The sequence below is a fragment of the Myripristis murdjan genome, chromosome 10, assembly GCF_902150065.1.
Source record: "Myripristis murdjan chromosome 10, fMyrMur1.1, whole genome shotgun sequence".
NCBI lineage: Eukaryota > Metazoa > Chordata > Actinopteri > Holocentriformes > Holocentridae > Myripristis > Myripristis murdjan.
Window position 1 is genome coordinate 3,513,811 of NC_043989.1, and position 20,282 is coordinate 3,534,092.

General features: G+C 43.3%; 1 protein-coding gene across 1 annotated transcript in view; it reads left to right on the forward strand.

Moving 5' to 3' along the window:
• Nucleotides 1–19,419, forward strand: part of LOC115366980 (piggyBac transposable element-derived protein 3-like) — a 42,588-nt gene extending 23,169 nt beyond the window's left edge. Inside the window, 3 exon segments of the mRNA XM_030062673.1 lie at nucleotides 17,388–18,271; nucleotides 18,273–18,781; nucleotides 18,990–19,419. Coding sequence (XP_029918533.1) covers nucleotides 17,388–18,271; nucleotides 18,273–18,781; nucleotides 18,990–19,419 — 1,823 coding nt within the window.
• Nucleotides 19,420–20,282: the final 863 nt, after the last annotated feature.

Genomic DNA, 20,282 nt, shown 5'->3' on the forward strand with positions numbered 1-20,282 from the left:
GGTCCGCGGCCCTCTGGTGGTCCGTGGCGGTATTGCAGGTGGTCCGTGAAATTGTAAATGGAAAATAATAATAATAATTTTAAAAATGATTTATTATTTAGACTTAATTTATTTTCCATTCACAATTCATTTCTGTGAATAACTTACCCATCCAAATTATGTCAAATGAAGTTGATCGAGATTCTCCCAAGCCTCATGTCACCACTGACGTCCCATCTTGGCCGCACGGGACCACAGACCAGGGGTCCGTTTCACAAAGCAGGTTTAGTGAAAACTCTAAGTCTGTTAACCCTGAAATGAGGGAAAGTCTGAGTTTTCCGTTTCACAAAAGGAGGTAACTCAAACGAACATGGCATGTCCTTTCGACAACGATGCCGTGGATGAAGGTGCAGTGTTACTGCGCAGAGAATTAAATATTTGTCGGGAGATGGTTATAAGACCGCGCATAGATGTTTGAACAATGTTTTTATATTTCATCTTAAGCTGCTGCCAAGTGCGCTTCTCCCTTGCGGGATTGCACCTAAATGAAATAAATTAATAGGCTACCATTCAAGCAGTTTTCCCCTGTAATATTATTGTGATTGCAACGGACTACATTTAAACTTACGCATTGACCCGAGCAGCGATGCTCTCCCACGCCGTCTCCCTCTCCTTTGCCGCTGCAGCGGTGTTGCACTTTTTTTAAAAAAATGAATGCGGTGCGGCTTCCCCGTTGCCATGGTGACTCGTCAAATCGGGGCTGTCTTTTTATATCTGTGGTGCACGCGCTTAACACCAGGTGAAACTACTCCGAGTTGATCAAACTAACTCAAATCAGCTGTTCTGGAACCGAAAACTCAGAGTTTCGTATCTCAGAGTAGATCAACTCAGAGTTTGGGTTAAGACTCGGAGTTTGTTGAACCTGCTTCGTGAAACGGACCCCAAAAGCCAAAAAAAAAAAAAAAAACGGAAAAAATGGACTGTCTCTTTGCATGACTTTGAGCCGAGCCCTGCCTAACGTAATGTAGTTCCTATTGTTGTTCATTATTAATTGACTGTTTTTCTTTTTATAACAAGATGCAAATAAATAGACACTGATGCAAATAAATAGCCTTCTTTACATATATAGGCCTATATAAGCTACTCTTTTATTTTAAGCATGGTGCAAAATAAAACAAAGTGTGGTCCCCGAGTTGCTTCTTGGTTATAATGGTGGTCCCTGGGATAAAACCAGTTGAAAACCCCTGCTGTAATGGATAATTAACTGTTAGTTGATGATTATTATGGCATTTACTAATGTTAATAATATCTACAATAACCCTTAAATAACATATAAATTAATACCTTAGCATGAACAGCATTAGTTAACGGTTAGTTAACTGTTACTTAATGTTTATTACGGCATTAACTAACGTTAATTGTTGTACTGTTATTGTAAAGTGTTACCTTTTTTTTTTTTTAAAAAGGAACTCTCCTAACTTGGCACCAAGGTGATCAAATGACACAGACCCTAATTAACTTGTTAAGATGGAGATTTTTGGAAGCGTATTCTGCCATAAATCAATCAATCAGCGTTTTAGCAGCGGGTATCACGTTCATGAATCACCAGAGAACAAAACGCCGTGGCACCGAGCTCAGATTTTTGCTCGGCGATCAAACGGTACAGCTGTTAATGTGGCTCGGTGTCGTTAAGGATCACTTCAGGAGCGCCAGACTACGGCGGCAATCTCAGCTCTGCCGCGACTATTATCATTACCGCCGCCATGTTCATCATCATTATCAGAAACAAAATGGGACAGTCATAAGCCCCAGCAGCGACGCGGGGACACTCTGCTGCCTATTTCATCTTCTTTCTCTCTTGATAGTTTTCATTTTCCTCCCACACCAGGAGCAGAGAAGCACCGTTTTGGCTTAAACCCGTCGTGGTGTGTGTGTTGTGTTATTGCTCAAAATCTACAAAGTGCACAAAATTGCACCCTGTGAAATGTGGCCACTTCAAAAGCAGAAATGTGTGAAGACAGATGATCACTTCTAAGAGCGGCTCGCATTCCAGGAATCATTTTTTTTTAGGGGGTGACACATTTTGCTCAAATTGGTGGAAATTGCTGCGTCCGCTGATAAATGACCAGAATTACACAATGATGTATTTATTTGCAAACGACACGCTGCGTGATTAACGCCGGCCATGCCGCTGGAGCCCGGCCAGCCGCCCTGTAGCGGGGCAGCAGGATACGCATCACCTCATAACAGGCACCTATTAACCGGAGCCTCGTATATCAGCTCCTAGTCACTTACAAAGTCATTGCCTTCCTTCCTGCTCTCATTACAGTCACACACACACCCACAGGAGTGCACTTCACAGTTGTCAAGGGGAAGGCTGGGGAGGCGGTGGGCGGAGGGGGGGGGGGCATTGTTTTTTATCGGCGAGGGGTTTCCTCCAGTGTTCTCCAGGGGCTCCCGGGCGCTGAACGGGGGCTCTCCACATTGTCCCGCTGTGACATCTCCATTGTGCCGGGAGAAAACGCTCACGCGGCGCGGCGCAGACGGCGCTCCGAGGTGCTCGGGTTTTGACAGTAAGACGTATATCAAAGCGGCCACTCTGCATATCGCGCCGTCCGCCCCGCCAGGTCCGCTGGGTAAGAAGACAATGACCCGGAGAGAAACCGGCCTCCCTGGATTTGCATCAGCTTACGGGGTCACGTCGGTGTCAAAGAGCCCGGCGGCCTCGTGCCACGGCTCGTTTTCAGCACCTGAGGCGACGCTGGGGTTTTGTTGGGCGGCTCGTCGCAAAAAACGGAAAACCGAAGGTTTACACAAACCAAAAACACACGGAAACGGATCAGCCACTGTGCTCGGGAATGTTTATAAGTCTTGAAGGATAACAAAGTCGATGATAAACATCTCAACACAAGCAAAATGCACAGAATGACTCATGTTACAGAATGACTCAAGTTACAGAATGACACAAGTTACAGAATGACTCAAGTTACAGAATGACACAAGTTACAGAATGACGTTTATCCATAATATGTGCAAATGTCCATCTTAGCAAGACATTTAATCCCATATTGAGTCTTTAAATCATCCTTTCTTTTCAAACAAGATAAAAATGGCAGTGGGATGAGATAATCCCAGTGCAAATCAACTTGTTTCCAAAATTTTCTTGACCCGAGCGTCATCTTCTCGATCCTAGCGGGCCTCGTCGGCCATGCAGCTTCAGGATTTCTTCTGGGAACAAGTATAAATCTGTTTTCAACACGAAAATTCTGGAAAAAAGTAGATTTGTCAGTGGAAACAAGTGGGATTATCTCATCCCACCGGCAGATTTTTTACCTTGAAGATGAAGATGAGATGAGATGATGTGTTCAAATTGATTTTTTTGCACTGTCCCCCCCAAAATACAGTGTACATCTGCGTTTCATATGGTCTGATCTTCATAGTTTTTGCTGCAGATTTAAATCAGATGTTTATCATTAAGCCTTAAAACCGTCCTCACATGTTGCTGAGTTCTTGCATAAGTCTGCTTTACCCAGCGTGCAACGGGCTCGCGAAAAGGAGAACGTGTGTGCGGTTGTGGCTTGCAGAGTGCTGCTGCTGATTTGGTGGCAAACAGGAAAGTGAGGCGGCTCCGACTGAGACAAACAGCAGTGCCACTGTGTTTTTATAGCCTATATCTCCACCCAGCAAATGGTGCCGCGCGCCATATCTGCCCTGTACATTATTTACACCTCGTTTTTATTAGGGCAATCTTGACATGTGTGCCTGGTGATCGATGGGAGTGCTTTTTTTTTTTCTTTTTTTATTTTTTTTACACTAGCTCTGTGGGGCATCCAAAGTGGGCCATGGGCTCAGGTTTTGTACGGGCGAAAAAACAACAAAACAGCCATAACACCGTGCGGTTTTTACTGCCTTTGTTTTGTTTTTGTTTTCCCTCTGAAGCAGGAGCGACCCGGGACGGAGAGCGAGATTTGAGCCGATTATTATGGGGAGAGCGCCGCGCTGCAAGACCCGGCGGGCGCTTTCACTGTTTGATGTCACGGAAGTAAAGACCGAATGTAAATACAACTTTTATTACAGTAATTGGCTTGACCCGAGAGTCAACATGCATCCAATTATTTCCTCATTTTAATCACATACAAAGCAAATCCCAAAACTGCCAGCCAAACTGCTATTCATCCATGACCGCGGTAATTAATTTGCAGCGGGGGAGGAAGGAGTTACTTCAACAATTCAGAAGCAGAATTACTTTATTTGCCAAGTACAATAAACACGCAGGAGCCGGCCGGGCGCAGGAGCACACCTACAGACGCATAATGAAACAGATTTATAGGGAAACACGGCTCGGGGATGACAGCTACTCAATTCCAGGGGCGATGTGCACAACTTATTCTGCACTTCCTGGGTAATCCGTGTTTTTTTAAAGCCACCATGTGATTGACAGATCCATACAGTAAATAGGAGGAGAGGAATTCCTCAATAATCCATATTTATATTAGTTGCTGCTGAAATGCTATCCAAATAGATCTGACCTTGGTGCAGCTGGGGAACAAAATGAATTATATATAACCTATACTGAGTGCAGTTGGCAAATATGGGGGAATAATACATTCTATGAAGCGCTGAAGATGCACTTTTCAAGCCTTTAAGCCAGGGGGGACATCCACATTGGTGAAATGTCAAAGCCTGAAATACACAGGAGATACATTCCTGGATTTGCAAAGGGATCTTCTTTGAAGCAGATGGCGGTGAATATTTATGTCCGGAGAAACTTCTGTTGCCTCGCTTTGTGCCGCTCGCAAGGCCACGACTGTAAGAGAGAGAGAGGGAGAGGGAGGGAGGGAGGCGGCACAGGAAGCGCCCTTAAAATTAATCTTAAAAGTGATCGCAAAATTATTTGTTTCCTCGCCTGAGGCTGAATTCACTTCACAAGGTTCATCCCAAAGTAACGGAGACTCTAAGGATGTTTGTTCTCCCCGGCAGGGGCGTGCAAACCCTCTGTGTTTTTTTCTGTCTTTTATTTTGGAAAATTTGACTTATTTATTAATGACTGTGTGATCAAGGACCTCTCGAGGCCGTGGCGAAAAAACGGTTCATAGTGAGAGCGCTAACTCCTCGGCTGGGTTTTCACTTCAGCACTGGAGAAAGGCAGATACGCAGGCAGGGCCTCCGTATTTTCCCTTCTCCGGTTTGTCGCTAAAATCCGAGCAGCGGAGAACGAGGAGCGACTTCCTCTGATTGGCTGTGGTTCGCCTTCAGATGATCCCTGATTGGTGGTTTGGATCATTTACGCTACTGTTTTAGCTTTGTCACATCTTCACCACCATCACCAGCGCTATTTGTCATCATCATCACCATCATCATCATCATCACTATCATTGTCATGTAACCTTTAACAGACACGTACAAAACAGTGCAGGCTATTATCAGTTTCTATGAGGAAAAATTATGGTTATGTGTGTGTAATTATATAATTTGTAAATGCATATACATATTATAGGTGCACAGAATGCAAATAAGCAATATTTGAGTTATTAAATTGGACAGCTTTGACTTTCTCCTTTTCAAAGTTACAGCTCACGGAATATGTTTTGCTTTATAACTGTTTTATCTTCAGCATTTGTCCGTTTGAAATCTTTTTTGATATGTTTGTGTGCATCTTCAAAATAAGCTATCATTCATTCATTCATTCATTCATTCAGTGGTGTAGTCTAGTTTATTCTAGTGGGTACATGCGCGTGCACACACACAGGCTCCCTTTCTGAAACGTTAACGTTAGCTCCAGCTGTAGTGTCCCCCGAAATATGGTCAAAAAGAGCCGCTTCGTAACACAGAGAAGGCGACTTTATGAACGGAAAAGTGAACGTTGTGTCAAAGAAACATACTGATACGTATCTTTGCGCATTTTGAAGTGGTTATGCGGAAATTCGGGACCTTTTCTAGTGGGTATACGGCGTTTAACTGCGTATCACGTAGACTACACCACTGCATTCATTCATTCAGAAACCCTGATACTTCTGAAGAGCCTGGTCACCTGATGAAAGACTTTAGAAGTTAAATGGCATTTGATAAGTGATATTACACACTGATACATGTTATTTTACACCTCTTGTGGTTTATACATGATGATGGTGATGATGATGGTGTTTCTATTCCTTAACCTATAGCCTGGGATAGTCCAATCTTAATCCTGTTGCGATTCTGAGGGTAAAACAACATCGGACACGATATGATCGATTTTTTAAATTGATTAAATTGTTTAAATTGTTCATATTTCTATTTTTTTATATTCCTTGTTTATAGTGTTTATATTGCTTACTGCTATTTATCATCTGTGTATACTGTATATTTCTTCTAAATTTGCACATTGACCTACATCTATGCACATTTTATACACCTATGCACACGGTTTTTTTGCACATTTTTTTTTGCACACTGTTGTACCTAGATCTCTAGTGTGTTGTACTTAGATCTTATTCTTTATTTTTTATTTAATTAATCTGTAATCTGTGGATACTGCTGAAAAACTGCGAATTTCCTTCGGGATGAATAAAGTATCTATCTATCTATCTATCTATCTATCTATCTATCTATTTATCTATCATTTACACTGAACCAACGGTCAAAATGGATTCACTTTGACTTTGACTTTGACCGGCGGCTGGGCCACATGCAGCGCCGCCGCCCCGCCGGGTGACGGAGCACGACACCCACACGTCTTTCATTTCAGTCCGGCCGATCTGTCACAGAGAGGTCAGGGGGTCGCGCCGCACTCAGGCTGAAGTCGTGACTCCATTTTATTTTTCAATCGCGTCTCCCCCCCGGCCGTGATCCGCCGTCCCTCTGACGATGGCGGCTCGGCTGCAAACGGGCCAAATTAAAACATCACCTCCAGAAAATGACTCCACCGGCCAAACGGCTCACAGAGTGAGAGTCTTTTTTTGGAAAATAGACGTTATGTGGTAACAAAGCACGACTTTTTCATTCACATCAGTGTCAGATTCGCTGCTCTGATCTGTGTGAGCAATAAAACTACATCTGAGAGAAAGTCAGCCATGTTTTCACCGACTGATTTAACACATTCAGTTTTAGTTTGCTGCTGTGAACGCTCTTTCCTGCTGCACAGGAAGTGACGCGCTTCCTCTTACCACTTAGTTTGTAATAAACAGAAGAAGAAGAGCTGCGTGGTTAGCAGGACAGAGAAAAGACAAAATAGGAGTCAATCAGCAGGAAAGTCAAGTCCCGCCCACTGTTTGATTGACAGGTGGTGCAGAAACACCGCAGCAATGAGCGCTTTGCACTAAAAATCTTGCCAAAATAAAACAAATTAAAAAAAAAAAAAAACTCATCTTGTGAATTATCACTTTAATGAAAGCAAAATCACTCCTCTGACAAATAACATAACATAGGACACATAACTTGTTGAAATTCATGTCAGATTTGTCAGCAAATATGCAAATTCGGCTGCATCTTAAAGACATAATCTGCCATACTGTCACATAAATAAAGTTTTACCGCTGATTGATTGAACACATTAGATTAAACTAGAGAACATGCATCCTGTGGATTATCGCTTTGATGGAAACAAGTTCACACCGATGAGAAGTGAACACATAATCTGTAAAAGCTCTACATGTATTATACATATATATATATATATATATATATATATATATATATATATATATATATATATATATATATAAAAACACATCATGTAAGTCCAAACGGAGGGCGTGAGACTTAACCAGTCGGTCGATATCAGCACACTGAAGGTATGTGGAAGTCGAAACCTGGCAGATATTCCACCAGGGTTTGTTTTTTTTTCTTTATTGTTATTATTTGTGTTGCAATTCAAAAAGAGACCTTGAGAGGCTCTAATCTGCAGCCGGACAGCGCTGCAGAGCAGGAAATAATGATCCGGACCAGTTTGTTGTTTTTTTTTATTTATTTATTTATTTATTTATTTTTTCCACACACAAATGTGAACCACAGAGTGCCCGTGCCTGGCCGAGCCGGCAGCGGCACGGCGGACAGACGAGACGAGCCGGGATGAGAATTTCAGTGATTTCTTTGTGACCGAGGGAATTGCCGGAGAACACCATTTGATATAATTGCCTCCATATGTGGAAGGGCTCTCGAGATAGCTGCACTGCCACCCTCCTCCTCCTCCTCCTCCTCCTCCTCCTCACTCCCTCCCACCCGTCAGATACCAGCGTCTAAAAAAAAAAAAAAAAAAAAGAAGAAATTCATTTCTGTTGTGCGCCGGCGAGACCCGGCCTCGCCTGCCTCTCCCGGTTCCAAGCATGTCATGCTGCCACGGGTAATAATGCTACCATGTGGACTTGGTTCAGGAAAAACACTTCCATATGTCGTGTGTGTGCATGCCTCCCTTTCAAGATTTATGAATGAAAAGGGCCTCGGCCGCCTCTGAGCCCGTGTGGCCTGCGACTCGCTCATGTTTGGAATTTAGGGGGGGGGATGAAATCCACTTGCTCTTTTCCGATGTGTTTGTTTGTGGTTTTGCCAAAGCTCCGTTGTTAGGCGCTTGTGGGGCGGGGGGGCGTTGGGGGTGGGGGGGTAGTGTAACCCGCGTGCTTCCCTCTCTCCAAACAAACGCCGCAGACGCGCTCGCACTCTGACCCGCTTTTGATTGTTTCCTGTCGTGAATGTAAAGACATGGCGTGCACATGGAAGAGCCCCGCTGGAGGTTCTGCTTCAAACATGGCAACTGAGCTGACTTTTTTTTTTTATAATCCATGTCTTTCCACTTTTAAAAAAAACGAATCTAAAGGCTTGAGGCCATTTCCTATAGCAAAAGCCTCCTAATACTAAACTGCAGCCCTTTTTGTGCAATCAGTGTCGGAGCTGCTTGAGGCTCAGAAATCTCTTTTTTTACACCGAACATCTGAACAAGGTAAAAAAAAAAAAAAAAAAAATCTGCCGGTGAGATTAGATAATCTCGCTTGTTTTCAGCGCTAATCAACTTGTTTCCTGAATGTTCCTGTCATTTTCTTGATCCTAGTGGCTGATTTGTCTTATTCTGCTTTGTTTCAACACAACAGAACAATCCGGAAACAACTGAATCCTTGGAAACAAGTGGGATTATCTCATCCCACTGGTGGATTTTTCACCTTATTTGAGGAAAAGGCAAAATTTTCACACTGACTGTGAGAGGTTATGTTTACACGGCGGCTAAAAGTGACCCAATTCGGATTTTTTTCCCCTCAGATCTGATCTTTTTGTCTTGACTGGCCATGTTCATCTTTGTATGCGACGAGTAAAACAGTGGTGCAGGAACTCATTTCTCGGTGAAGGCTAAGAGAAATCGGATTGAAGCATCTTTCTGTATATCTGCTAAATCTGTAGCCTCCTGTTGTCGCTGTGATCCTCTATGTTTAGTTTTGTTCACCGCTGCTGACTGTCAGTGAATAAAAGTGATATTTACACAGCGTCCCATCTGCAGGAACCAGATTCTGAATTAGGAGCACCTATGAAAATGGCCTGAATCAGAACTGAAAATGTGAGATTCTGTGAGTTTTATTTTTATTTGTGTATTTTTGCTCCAAACACTGCCATTAAAGAAAACTATGACAGTGCATTAGGGCCATTGTAGAAAAAAAAAAAATACAGAGCCCGGGAAGGGGGTTGCTGGGGAGGTTGTAGTATTCTGAAAAAGTAACTCTGAACTCTGAATCAAGATTAAAGTTGTAAATTTATGAGGAAAAAACTCACAGATTTCTGATTAAAAAATTGTAAAAATTCCAAGATTAAAAAGTCACAAATTTACAAGAGAAAAACTCAAATTCTGAGAGTAAATTTGTGAATTTATGAGAAAAAAAAAAAAACTCGAAAAGTTGCAGCCCAAGTGAAGCCACGTGGTTCTTTGTCTTGCAAGTTTAAGACTCTAATCTCAGAAATTCTTCGTTTTTTTTCTTGGATTTCTCCCCATATTTTTCCCCTCTACAACAGCCCGATATGCCTTTGTAAAAAAAAAAAAAAAACAGATCTGTGTGCATTTGAGGAAAAAAAATCAGATCTCAGCCGCTGTTGATGGACGAGGCTGTGTGAGCGAAGTCTAGATGACTTTGCAAGCTGGAGACATTTTTCTTTTTTTTTTCTTTCTTTTTTTTTTTGCAAAGTGAAGTCAGCGCGGTTCACCTGCTCAGTCTATGTGGACCTTTCCTAATGCTTTTCACTGTACATGTGAATGGACCAGTGCACAGAACATGCTTGTACCTCACATGCAGACGTCATGCATGTTTTTTGTTTTTTTTTTTTTCCTGCCTCCCTGCCAGCGGCTGCAGGTTCGTCCTGGACCTCTGGAGGGCAGTGTAACCAGAGGACGGCCCGCCAGCAGCAGCAGCAGCAGCGGCTCGCCAGCTCCTTCCTATTGACATTTCTCCTCATGCCCACACAGCCTGCATCAGCATTCACAGGCTGAGAGGGAGGAGGAGGAAGGGGGAGAGCGAACAAAAAAAAAAAGAAAAGTTTGAGAGAGAAAGAAGACAACAGTGATAAGAATACAGTGAAGCATTCAGCCGAGCTGGGTCACTCTGCTCTGTATCTGAGCTATTCCTATTCAAGGACTCCCATTATCTGCTGCATTCACTTTGCCTTGAATATAACACTTCAAATTTACTGCCCTGACCAAAAAAAAAAAAAAAAGACCCATCTCAACAAGTGATAAAAACCCAAATTCATGTGTTAAAATCTTGCTTTTCCTCAAACAAGGTTTTAAAAAAAAACTTCCATTTTCATTTGTTTCAGGGATTTTCTCAGGGAATAAGTACAAATGTGTATAAATAAGAGGCAGATGAGCCCACTAGGATCGAGAAAACAACGCCTGATTCAAGAAGAAAAATCCGGAAACAAGTTGATTCGCATTGGAAACAAGTGGGATTATCTCATCCCACCTGCAGGATTTCTTTTTTTTCTTTCTTTTTTTTTGTTTTTACTGGCGAAAACAAAAACAAGATTTGCACACTGAAGATGAGGCTACATGACTTGTTAATGTGTGTTTTGCAGTTTATATAACAGAAATTGGAGGAAATGAGAGAGAGAGAGAGGGAGAGAGAGAGAGAGAGGGATATGAAGACATAAAGAGACAAATCCAGAGACAGAGAGACAGGGATGTGGTCTGAATGCCAGAGAAGCATCTTAGCCCCGGCCAGGCCTGCAGCCCAAGGTCTCAGGAAGTGATTAACCCCCCCAGATACCGCAGGATGATGTGTGTGTGAGTGTGTGTGTGTGTGTGTGTGTGTGTATGTGTGTTGAGAAGGGCGGCGGTGGACAGCCAATCTCTAAGCCCCCTCTCCTGAGGCTCTCCCTAAAAGTGGGGTCATCGCCCCCCGATCTTGAAATTGAATTCCGATGATTCTGGTTTCCCCAGTGTAAATCCCCCTCCTCCTCCCCGAGGGCCTGCCACCCAACCACACACACACACACACACACACACACACACACTCTGAACACACCTACACTGTCGTTTCCACCCTGTTTCTTCCTTGTTTCTTTTCAGAATGTAATCCCATGTTGCATTACAAATGAACTGAAAATGCACCTTTTGGCCTTACACACACCAGAGCTCGGCTGCTGTGGGCAAAATCTGAAATTGTTTGTTTTTTCCAAATGCAGTCTGCAGGCCCGTTGTAAAAGCTTGTAGTCACGTTACACACAAACTTCAGCGTGGTGAAGTTTTCAGCTGAAGAATGCAGGAGGTCAGCCAACGGTCCTCACTTCAATTACAGTAACTAGAGCTTTAGTTTGTTTTATTTTTTTGCTGTTTAAAATGAAGATAACCACTTTCACTCCATTGAATCGGTGTTATAAGTCATAATAGTTTGGCTTTGTAGGACTCCACTGCTCCCTCTAGTGGTGCAGAAGCTGTTAGCATCTATTCCTGTCGCCAATCACCCAAATGTTAGCTTTAACACTGCAAAAAGTCCAAATCTTAGCAAGATTATTTGTCTTATTTCAAGTAAAAATGTCTTATTTCTAGTCAAAATATCTCATTACACTTAAAATAAGACATGATCACCTCAGAAATAACTTGTTTTTAGACAATTTTCACTTGTTTCAAGTGAAAATTTACTTGAAACAAGTGAAAATTAGCTTGAAACAGGAAACAAATTTTGCCAATGGAACAAGCAAATTTTTCCTTGTGACACAAGTGAACAAGTAAAAATTTGCTTGTATTTATATATTTTGACTAGAAATAAGACATTTTTACTTGAAATAAGACAAATAATCTTGGTAAGATTTGGACTTTTTGCAGTGAACCACTTCTGTTAGCTTACCTTTTGCTAACTACTTGGTGAAGGTCAGGAAAATTAACACAACATTCACTAACATCACTAGTTAGATAAAAACAAACATGGGGGTTAAAAATGAACTCGGCTCTCGCCTGAGTTGGGACTCATCGTCTTTTCCTAACTTTAACCGTGACGAAGAACCCCCCTCCTAACCTTAACCAAGCAGCGAGTGAAAAACAAAGCTAACAAAAGCTAATGAAAGTGGCTAAAAGTAATGTTTAAGTGGCTAAGAGACTGATGATATGAACAGATGATAACATGGACCAGAGTTTTATGGCTCATGATGCCGTTAAAACTCTGAAATGATCTTTGTTTGTGCTGCATAAAAAATCTCATGTGCACTTTCGCTTTGGATAACAATATCTGCCAAATGTTAAATGTAATTGTAATTGCAACAGCTGACCCACTACACTGCAAAAAGTCCAAATCTTACCAAGATTATTTGTCTTATTTCAAGTAAAAAATGTCTTATTTCTAGTCAAAATATCTCATTACACTTAAAATAAGACATGATCAAGCAAATTTTTACTTGTTCACTTGTGTCACAAGGAAAAATTTGCTTGTTCCATTGGCAAAATTTGTTTCCTGTTTCAAGCTAATTTTCACTTATTTCAAGTAGATTTTCACTTGAAACAAGTGAAAATTGTCTAAAACAAGTAATTTCTGAGCTGATCATGTCTTATTTTAAGTGTGATGAGATATTTTGACTAGAAATAAGACATTTTGACTTGAAATAAGACAAATAATCTTGGTAAGACTTTGACTTTTTGCAGTGTAGAAGGTACAGGAAGGACCTGCTAACCCAAACCTGTCATACCTGATCACCTGTTAGACCTGATCACCTGTTAGACCTAATCACCTGTCATACCTGATCACCTGTCATACCTGATCACCTGTTAGACCTGATCATGACTGGTAACATCCATTCAGTGGTGTGATAACAGTTGAATCAGGTGCACACTGCACTTTTCTGTTTCTGTTGCCTTGGTAACTTTAATCCAGATTTATAACTAATGTTTGATGACCTGTCATTCATTTTCTGTTTTGTTGTTGTTTCTGTTGTTAAAAATGAACACATTAAGTTATGCGCTGTATAATTTGTGCACTGAAGCTACAGTTTTGTCTGCATTGCCTTGATGCCATGAAGTTCCTCCTCTCCGTCTGTCGCCTGTCTTCCCAGGTGCAGTTTGTGACCATCGCCTGTCTTAAAGCTGTTTGTTTCCTGATTCTCCGTATCCCCGCCTGGACTTCCCGTCCTCGCGGCGGAGCCCCGAGCCGCGGGGAGGCAGAGGAGGTTTCATGTGAGAGCTACCGGCGTTACACCGGGGCGCTTCACAAGAGGAGCCACGGGCTTAACGAGAGCTTTTTACTTCACCTTTGACATTTAGCATGTCGATGGAGCGCCTGCTGCCTTTCCCCTCCCGGCCGCTCCTCTCTTCATTACCCTCTTTGGCAGGAGAGCGCACCGCCACACTGCTCTTCACCTCCCTCTCTCTCTCTCTCCCTCTCTGCAGCTATACTGACACAACCATTTTATTCTGCAAATGACTGCACCTGAAGTCAACTGGAAAAGGGGAAGGTCTGCTCTCGTCGTCTCACTGCTTGGGCTCCGTCTGCAGAGTTTAGTGCTTAGCGCTTCCCCCCGCAGGGCCGGTATCCGAGGGGCTATAAGGCTCAGTCCCGCTCTATTCCAACCTGGATAAAGTATGCTCGCTGTCAGCACTTTCTCCAGCAGCCTGGCACTCTGTTTATTTTTGCAAGACACAGAGCTGAATAGACTTTAATAAATACCGCGGCCTGAGAGTCAGGGAGCCATCTGAGCTTGTCACAACTTGTAACTTAGCTAGTGCACCAGTCCAGACTCGCGATTGGGTGTTCACTTAACGGATGAGTGAGTGCACAGTCCGCTCAGCCGGGCCTTTGGAAATTGAGGCGGTCAGGACACCGCGGGGGAATCATTCCTGCACACATTTCGCCGCGCTTGGGATGTGAGCGCACAGGCACGCTTATACACCTCTGCAGGATTGTGATTTCGGACCCGTCCAGATTCCATAGGATAATGTGGTTTGAGCGGATATTGCGTGGAAAACAAGCAGCGGTATAGACTTGAACCAGTGCAGCATCAGAAACCTATAGAGCCCCTGCTTTGCCCTGTAATCCTGCGATACGTGTGCTGTACATTATGTTTCCAAATAAAGTGCAGTCGCATCCTGCTGTAGTTTAAATGGATGGTGACACAAAACAGAGGAAGGATGAAGTAAATAACAAAATTACTGCTTGTTTTGCAGAGTATTCAGATTTTGCAGGATTATGTGTGCAACACTGTGCAGTTGATGTTTAACAAATGCAAAGTACAGTAGTAGCACCTTTAAGGAAATTGGAAATGAGTTTTAATCCATGAAAAGATCAAAGTTGACTGATTGGACTAAATTATACTCAAGCAGGTTCTGCTGTTTGCAAACCACTGAACTGAGAAGAACATCAAGTTTTCATTCAGGTGACCAGCGTCCAAAATGGTTAAAATCTTCATAATCTAAAGAAGCTTTTTGTTAAATAAATATATAAATAAATGAATGAATAACAATCCAAATCAAAAACAGTTTGTCTGTCTCACTATATCAGAAAATGGCTCCTCAGTGACAAACAAAACAAGAGCAAACACTTTTATTTCGTACTTTATTAATTAATGAAGCTAAAAACGTTGTCTCGTTAATAAAAACAATTAGCTGAAGGTGCAGAAGGTGCAGAATGAACGCTCTGCTCGACGCGGCCGCAGCATGAAGCACAAAGAGGTGAGGGGGATACGTGTGTGTAGTCCATTTGTCAAAGGTTTAACCCTGGATATTATTTAGAGGTAAGCCGTCGCTGCTATTGACTTCTCTTTTCTTGTCGGTGAGTTTTAGGGTTTAACTCGGACTTGCTGAAAATTCCACAGTGGTTTCATCCGGTGTTAATCTCGGGAGATTTGCATTAGTGTCCAGAGGCACCTTTGATCTTTCTAAAGACTTTGATTGGATGTGTGAACGAGGGGGCCACTTTCCCATCGTGCATCCACTGGATTAAAGAAGGGGAGGGGGGGGGGGGGGGGGGGGGGGGGGGGGGGGGGGGGGGGGGGTTATTTATAATTTTGGAAGCTGTTTTCAGGTCAGTGCAGGCTTTCAGGAACAATCAGACCAGCGCATTTCAGTGGCAGTGGCGCAGAGACAAGAGGAGGAGGGGGTGGGGGGGGGGGGGGGGGGGGGGTGTTCCCGTATACGATTTCAACCTCAGTGAACTCATGACGAAAACATCCATCGTTTGGCCGGGTTTGTCCCTGTAAACTGCGGTTGAATGAAGGAAAATCAGAGAGCGCCGTGCTCACGCTGCCAGGGTTAGGGGGCTGGCTTCTCTTGGAAGGGGGGGCGGGGGGGGGGGCACTAAGAGCTGGCACTCGGGACAAAAATGTTCAACAAACAGCAGCACAGCAAAATCTTCAGTATCCAGTCTCTTTTTCACTGTTAAAATCTTGTTGTTGTTTTTTTTTGCCCAAACAAGGTAAAAAATCTGCCAGTGGGATGAGATAATCCCACTTGTTTCCAATGTTACTCAACTTGTTTCCAGATTTTTTCTTGAATGGAGTCTCATTTTGTTGATCCTTGTGAGCTGATCTGCTTTGTTTCAACAGATTTATGCTTGTTCCAAGAAAAGAAAAAAAAAAAAAAAAAAATCCAGAAACAAGTGAAACTGCACTGGAAACAAGTGGGATTATCTCGTCCCACAGGTAGATTTTTCACCTTGTTTTGAGAAAAATAAGATTTTAACACTGAAGATGAAACTAGGTTGGGGGGGGGGGGGGGGGGGGGGGGTTGGTGGTGTATTGGTTTGGAATAAAAGGAAACCTGTGGAAATGTATTATTAAACTGGTGACGGTAACTTGAGGGTCTGTTTTCTGTGGACAGTCGACAGGCCGCCTCACCATGTGATCATCTGCATTTGATAGACAGATAGATAGATAGATATACTTTATTGATCCCAACCAGGGAAATTCACCTGCTGGATAGCTCACCAGTTAGCTAACTGTAATTTTCCCAAATTAAGAGTCATTTTGTTGATCCTTATGAGCTGATCTGCCTCGTTTCAACAGATTTATACTTGTTCCATGAAAGAAGTGAAACTGCATTGGAAACAAGTGGGATTATCTCATCCCACTGGTGGTCTTTTCTCTTTTAAGCCTGAGTATGGGATTAACCCTCATGCACTGTTAGAAAACTCACCTTAATTTACTGTTGGTGGATGAAAACATCCACTACAAAAACTGCTGTAAATATGTATCAGATAATTTTTTTTTTCAACTTTTTTTGCTCAGATCTCTCAATCAACCTCAGTCCTGATCAAAACTACTAAATATTGAAAAATTTTCAGGATTTTAATATTTTAAATTCCAGTTTCATAAATGATGTAACTGTTTTTTGAAAAAAACAAAAAACAAAAAACAAAAAAAAAACACTAAATTACTTATTTTCAATATAATAAATGATTGGAGACTGGAGATTTTTTTTTTTTTTTTTTACCTTTTATCACAGTCTTGGACATGTCAAAGATTAGTAACAACATTGACTTTGATGCATTATTAGTTTTTGTGCAGTATCAGATTTTAAAAATTTCACCCTAATTTTCGGTTAGTGGATGAAATTTCCCCATTGACTTCCATTATAACCATATTTTTTGATTGCGCAGCTATTACAGTATATAATCATACATTCTGAGATGTCGGTGGTTCACCCTGTAGGAGGGGGGTCAAATTTGTAATTTTTACTGTTGACAACCAAATTCCACCATTTACCTACTAACCAGGCCTATGCATAAAAAGCTTAGTCTCTAGCCTTATATATGGAGTTTATCAGCATATGATTAATCTACCTGTGTGTGTGTGTGTATGTGGGTGTGTGTGTTTGGGGGGGGTTGTGTGTGTGGGTGGGGGTGGGGGGGTCTTGACCTTTGAGCTTGATCTTTGTGAGAAAATCAAAACATGCCCCCCAGCTCTCAGAACAACAGACTGTCTGCGTGGAGGTAAGTGGGTTTATGCACCTGCCTGCATGTTTTGATTTTCTCACAAAGATCAAGCCCAGTGCGCAAAGGTCAAGACCCCCCCAACCCCAACCCCACCCCACACCTACCAGCTCTCCTACTGGCACACTGGCCATTTGATCATGAGAAGAGCAGCAAGCAACATGAAGAGGAGGTTCACCTTTACTGAAGCTCTGGAGGTGATCATGCAGCCTGGATCCCCCACTGAGCTGCAGGATTCGTCCTCCTCTCCTACTGACACTGACTCAGGAGAGTCGGATCCTGACTTTGTCGTGGCGCCCTCATCATCCTCTCCATCTTCTTCCCCTGAGAGCGAAGAGGACACAGAGGATCCTGAATCCGGGTGGACAGGGAAAAATGGCCAAGTGTGGTTTCCCACCGATGCGGAGACAACACGTTTCATCCAGCCTGCCAGAGGTGTGACTCCAGGGCCGACGCGCTACGCCATCGTGAGGGTCCACAGCGTGGGCTCCGCGTTCAGCTTGTTTCTGACGAAGGAGATGATTGACTTGATCGTCAACATGACCAACCTCCATGGGCACCGCACAGTCAGAAACTGGACCAAGGTGGACTCCACAGATGTCCATGCATACATCGGGCTTCTGATTTTGGCCGGCGTCTACAAGTCCAGAGGCGAGTCCACCCGCAGCCTGTGGGATGATCGCAGTGGCCGTCCCATCTTCAGAGCCACCATGTCCCTCTCCAGGTTCCATGAGATCAGCACAGCTCTGCGCTTTGATGACAAGCTGATGAGACCAGCTCGTCATCGGGAAGACAAGCTTGCCCCCCTCAGGTCCCTGTGGGAAATGTGGACGCATCGCCTTCCCCTCCTTTTCAACCCTGGCACAGATGTCACGGTGGACGAGCAGCTCGTGCCATTCAGAGGGCGGTGCAGATTTCGGCAGTACATGCCAAAAAAAACCTGCCAAATATGGGATAAAAATTTGGGTAACAGCTGATGTCGCCACGTCCTATGCCTGGAGGTGCGACATTTACCTGGGAAAGACTGGCGATTCTGCAGAGGTGGGCCAGGGCAAGCGCATTGTCATGGAGATGACAGAGGGGCTCCAGGGTGTCACGGTCACTTGCGACAACTTTTTTACGTCATACTCACTTGCCCAGGAGCTTCTGCGGAAGAAAGTGGCCTTGGTCGGGACGATCAGAAAAAACAAACCAGAGCTGCCACCCAACCTGGTCCAGGATAAAGGACGAGCTGCCCTCTCCTCCGTCTTCGCTTTCACGAGGAACACCACGGCTGTAAGTTACGTTCCTAAGCGGGGGAGGAATGTGATCCTCATCAGCACCAGGCACCGAGAGGCAGCGGTGACAGAGGGAGCAAAGAGGAAGCCTGAGATCGTCACCGACTACAACCGCTGCAAGGGAGGTGTCGACAATCTGGACAAGGTATGTGCCATTACATTTTTGTTCCTGCATGCATTCTATTCCTGTTCATTCTTACCGAATTCATGTGCTTGTTAGAAATATATTTAGGAGCTATATTTTGTGTTTTGATAATGTTTGCATGATTATTTTCATTTTCATGCACAGCTTTAGAATAAAATATACTTTTTATCATGATGAAATTTGTATTTTTTTTTTCTTGTCCTCTTCTCGTTGTAGGTAGGTTGACAGCTGCAGAAGGAAGACCAATCAGTGGCCACAAATGTTATTTTACAACATGGTGGACATCTCATCATACAACTCATTTGTCATCTACACGGCTGTGGATCCCTCCTGGAACCAGAGGAAGTTTTTCAGGAGGAGGCTTTTCTTGGAGGAGCTGGGAAATTCCCTGGTCTCTGCAGCAATACTGAGGAGACAGCGCCTCCCTCGCACACCAGGTGCTGCCACCATGGTGAGAGAGATCCAGGCTTCTGCAGCTGTCCCCGCAGACACCACCCCATCGACACCAGCAGACGCCAGCAGCTCAGGAGTGAAGAGGGGATCGTGCAAGTTGTGCCCTGGACGGAAAAAAAGAACATTTGGCTTTTGCATCCGGTGTGGCGGACACACTTGCAAAGACCACCAGGTGATATGCTGCAAGTCCTGCTGGAAAGACTGAACAGTTTTTCACCTCCACCCGCCTACAGACACACACACACACACACACAGAGTAAAAAGTTGTAAATAGTTTAGTTCTCCATCCATCTTGCACTATTGTTCTGTTTTGTTTTGAATCTTTGATTTTGAATGTTGAATTTTGGTTCATAATAAATGGTTATATTCATGAATCTGATGCTGAGTACATTTTTTTCAGGGACAGTGGACTTCTTCATGTTGCTTGCTGCTGGCCAGTGTGCCAGTAGGAGAGCTGGCAGGAGCATAAACGCACTTACCTTGTTTTTGTTTACTCCACGCAGACAGTCTGTAGTTCTGAGAGCTGGGGGGCATGTTTTGATTTTCTCACAAAGATCAAGCTCAAAGGTCAAGACCCCCCCCCCCCCCCCCCCCCCCCCCCCCCCCCCCCCCCCCCTCCCGGTGCGGAGCGAGTGGTGAATTACCCCTGCTCCCTGCCTATATATATATATATAGATATCTATATATCTATATAGATATATGTATATATAGATATATATCTATCTATATCTATCTATATCTATATCTATATCTATATAGATATAGATAGATATAGATATATATCTATATATATATAGTGAGAGAGAGAGAGAGAGAGAGAGATCTATAGATATATATATGTATTCTTGCAAGTTTTGTAAGCGCTTTTTATCATCCACTTCAAACTGCCAAGTTGCTAGAAATCTATAAATTTAGCTGCCTAATCCTGAACGCTAGGCCTAGTGTTTCTCTGCCAGAGCTCTCTGTCAAGAAGAAAGCCTACTGTAGGCTACCAGCCACCACAGCATTTGTAGATATTTATCCACAACAGAGCAAGAGTGGACATTATACTTTTCAATAACTTGAACA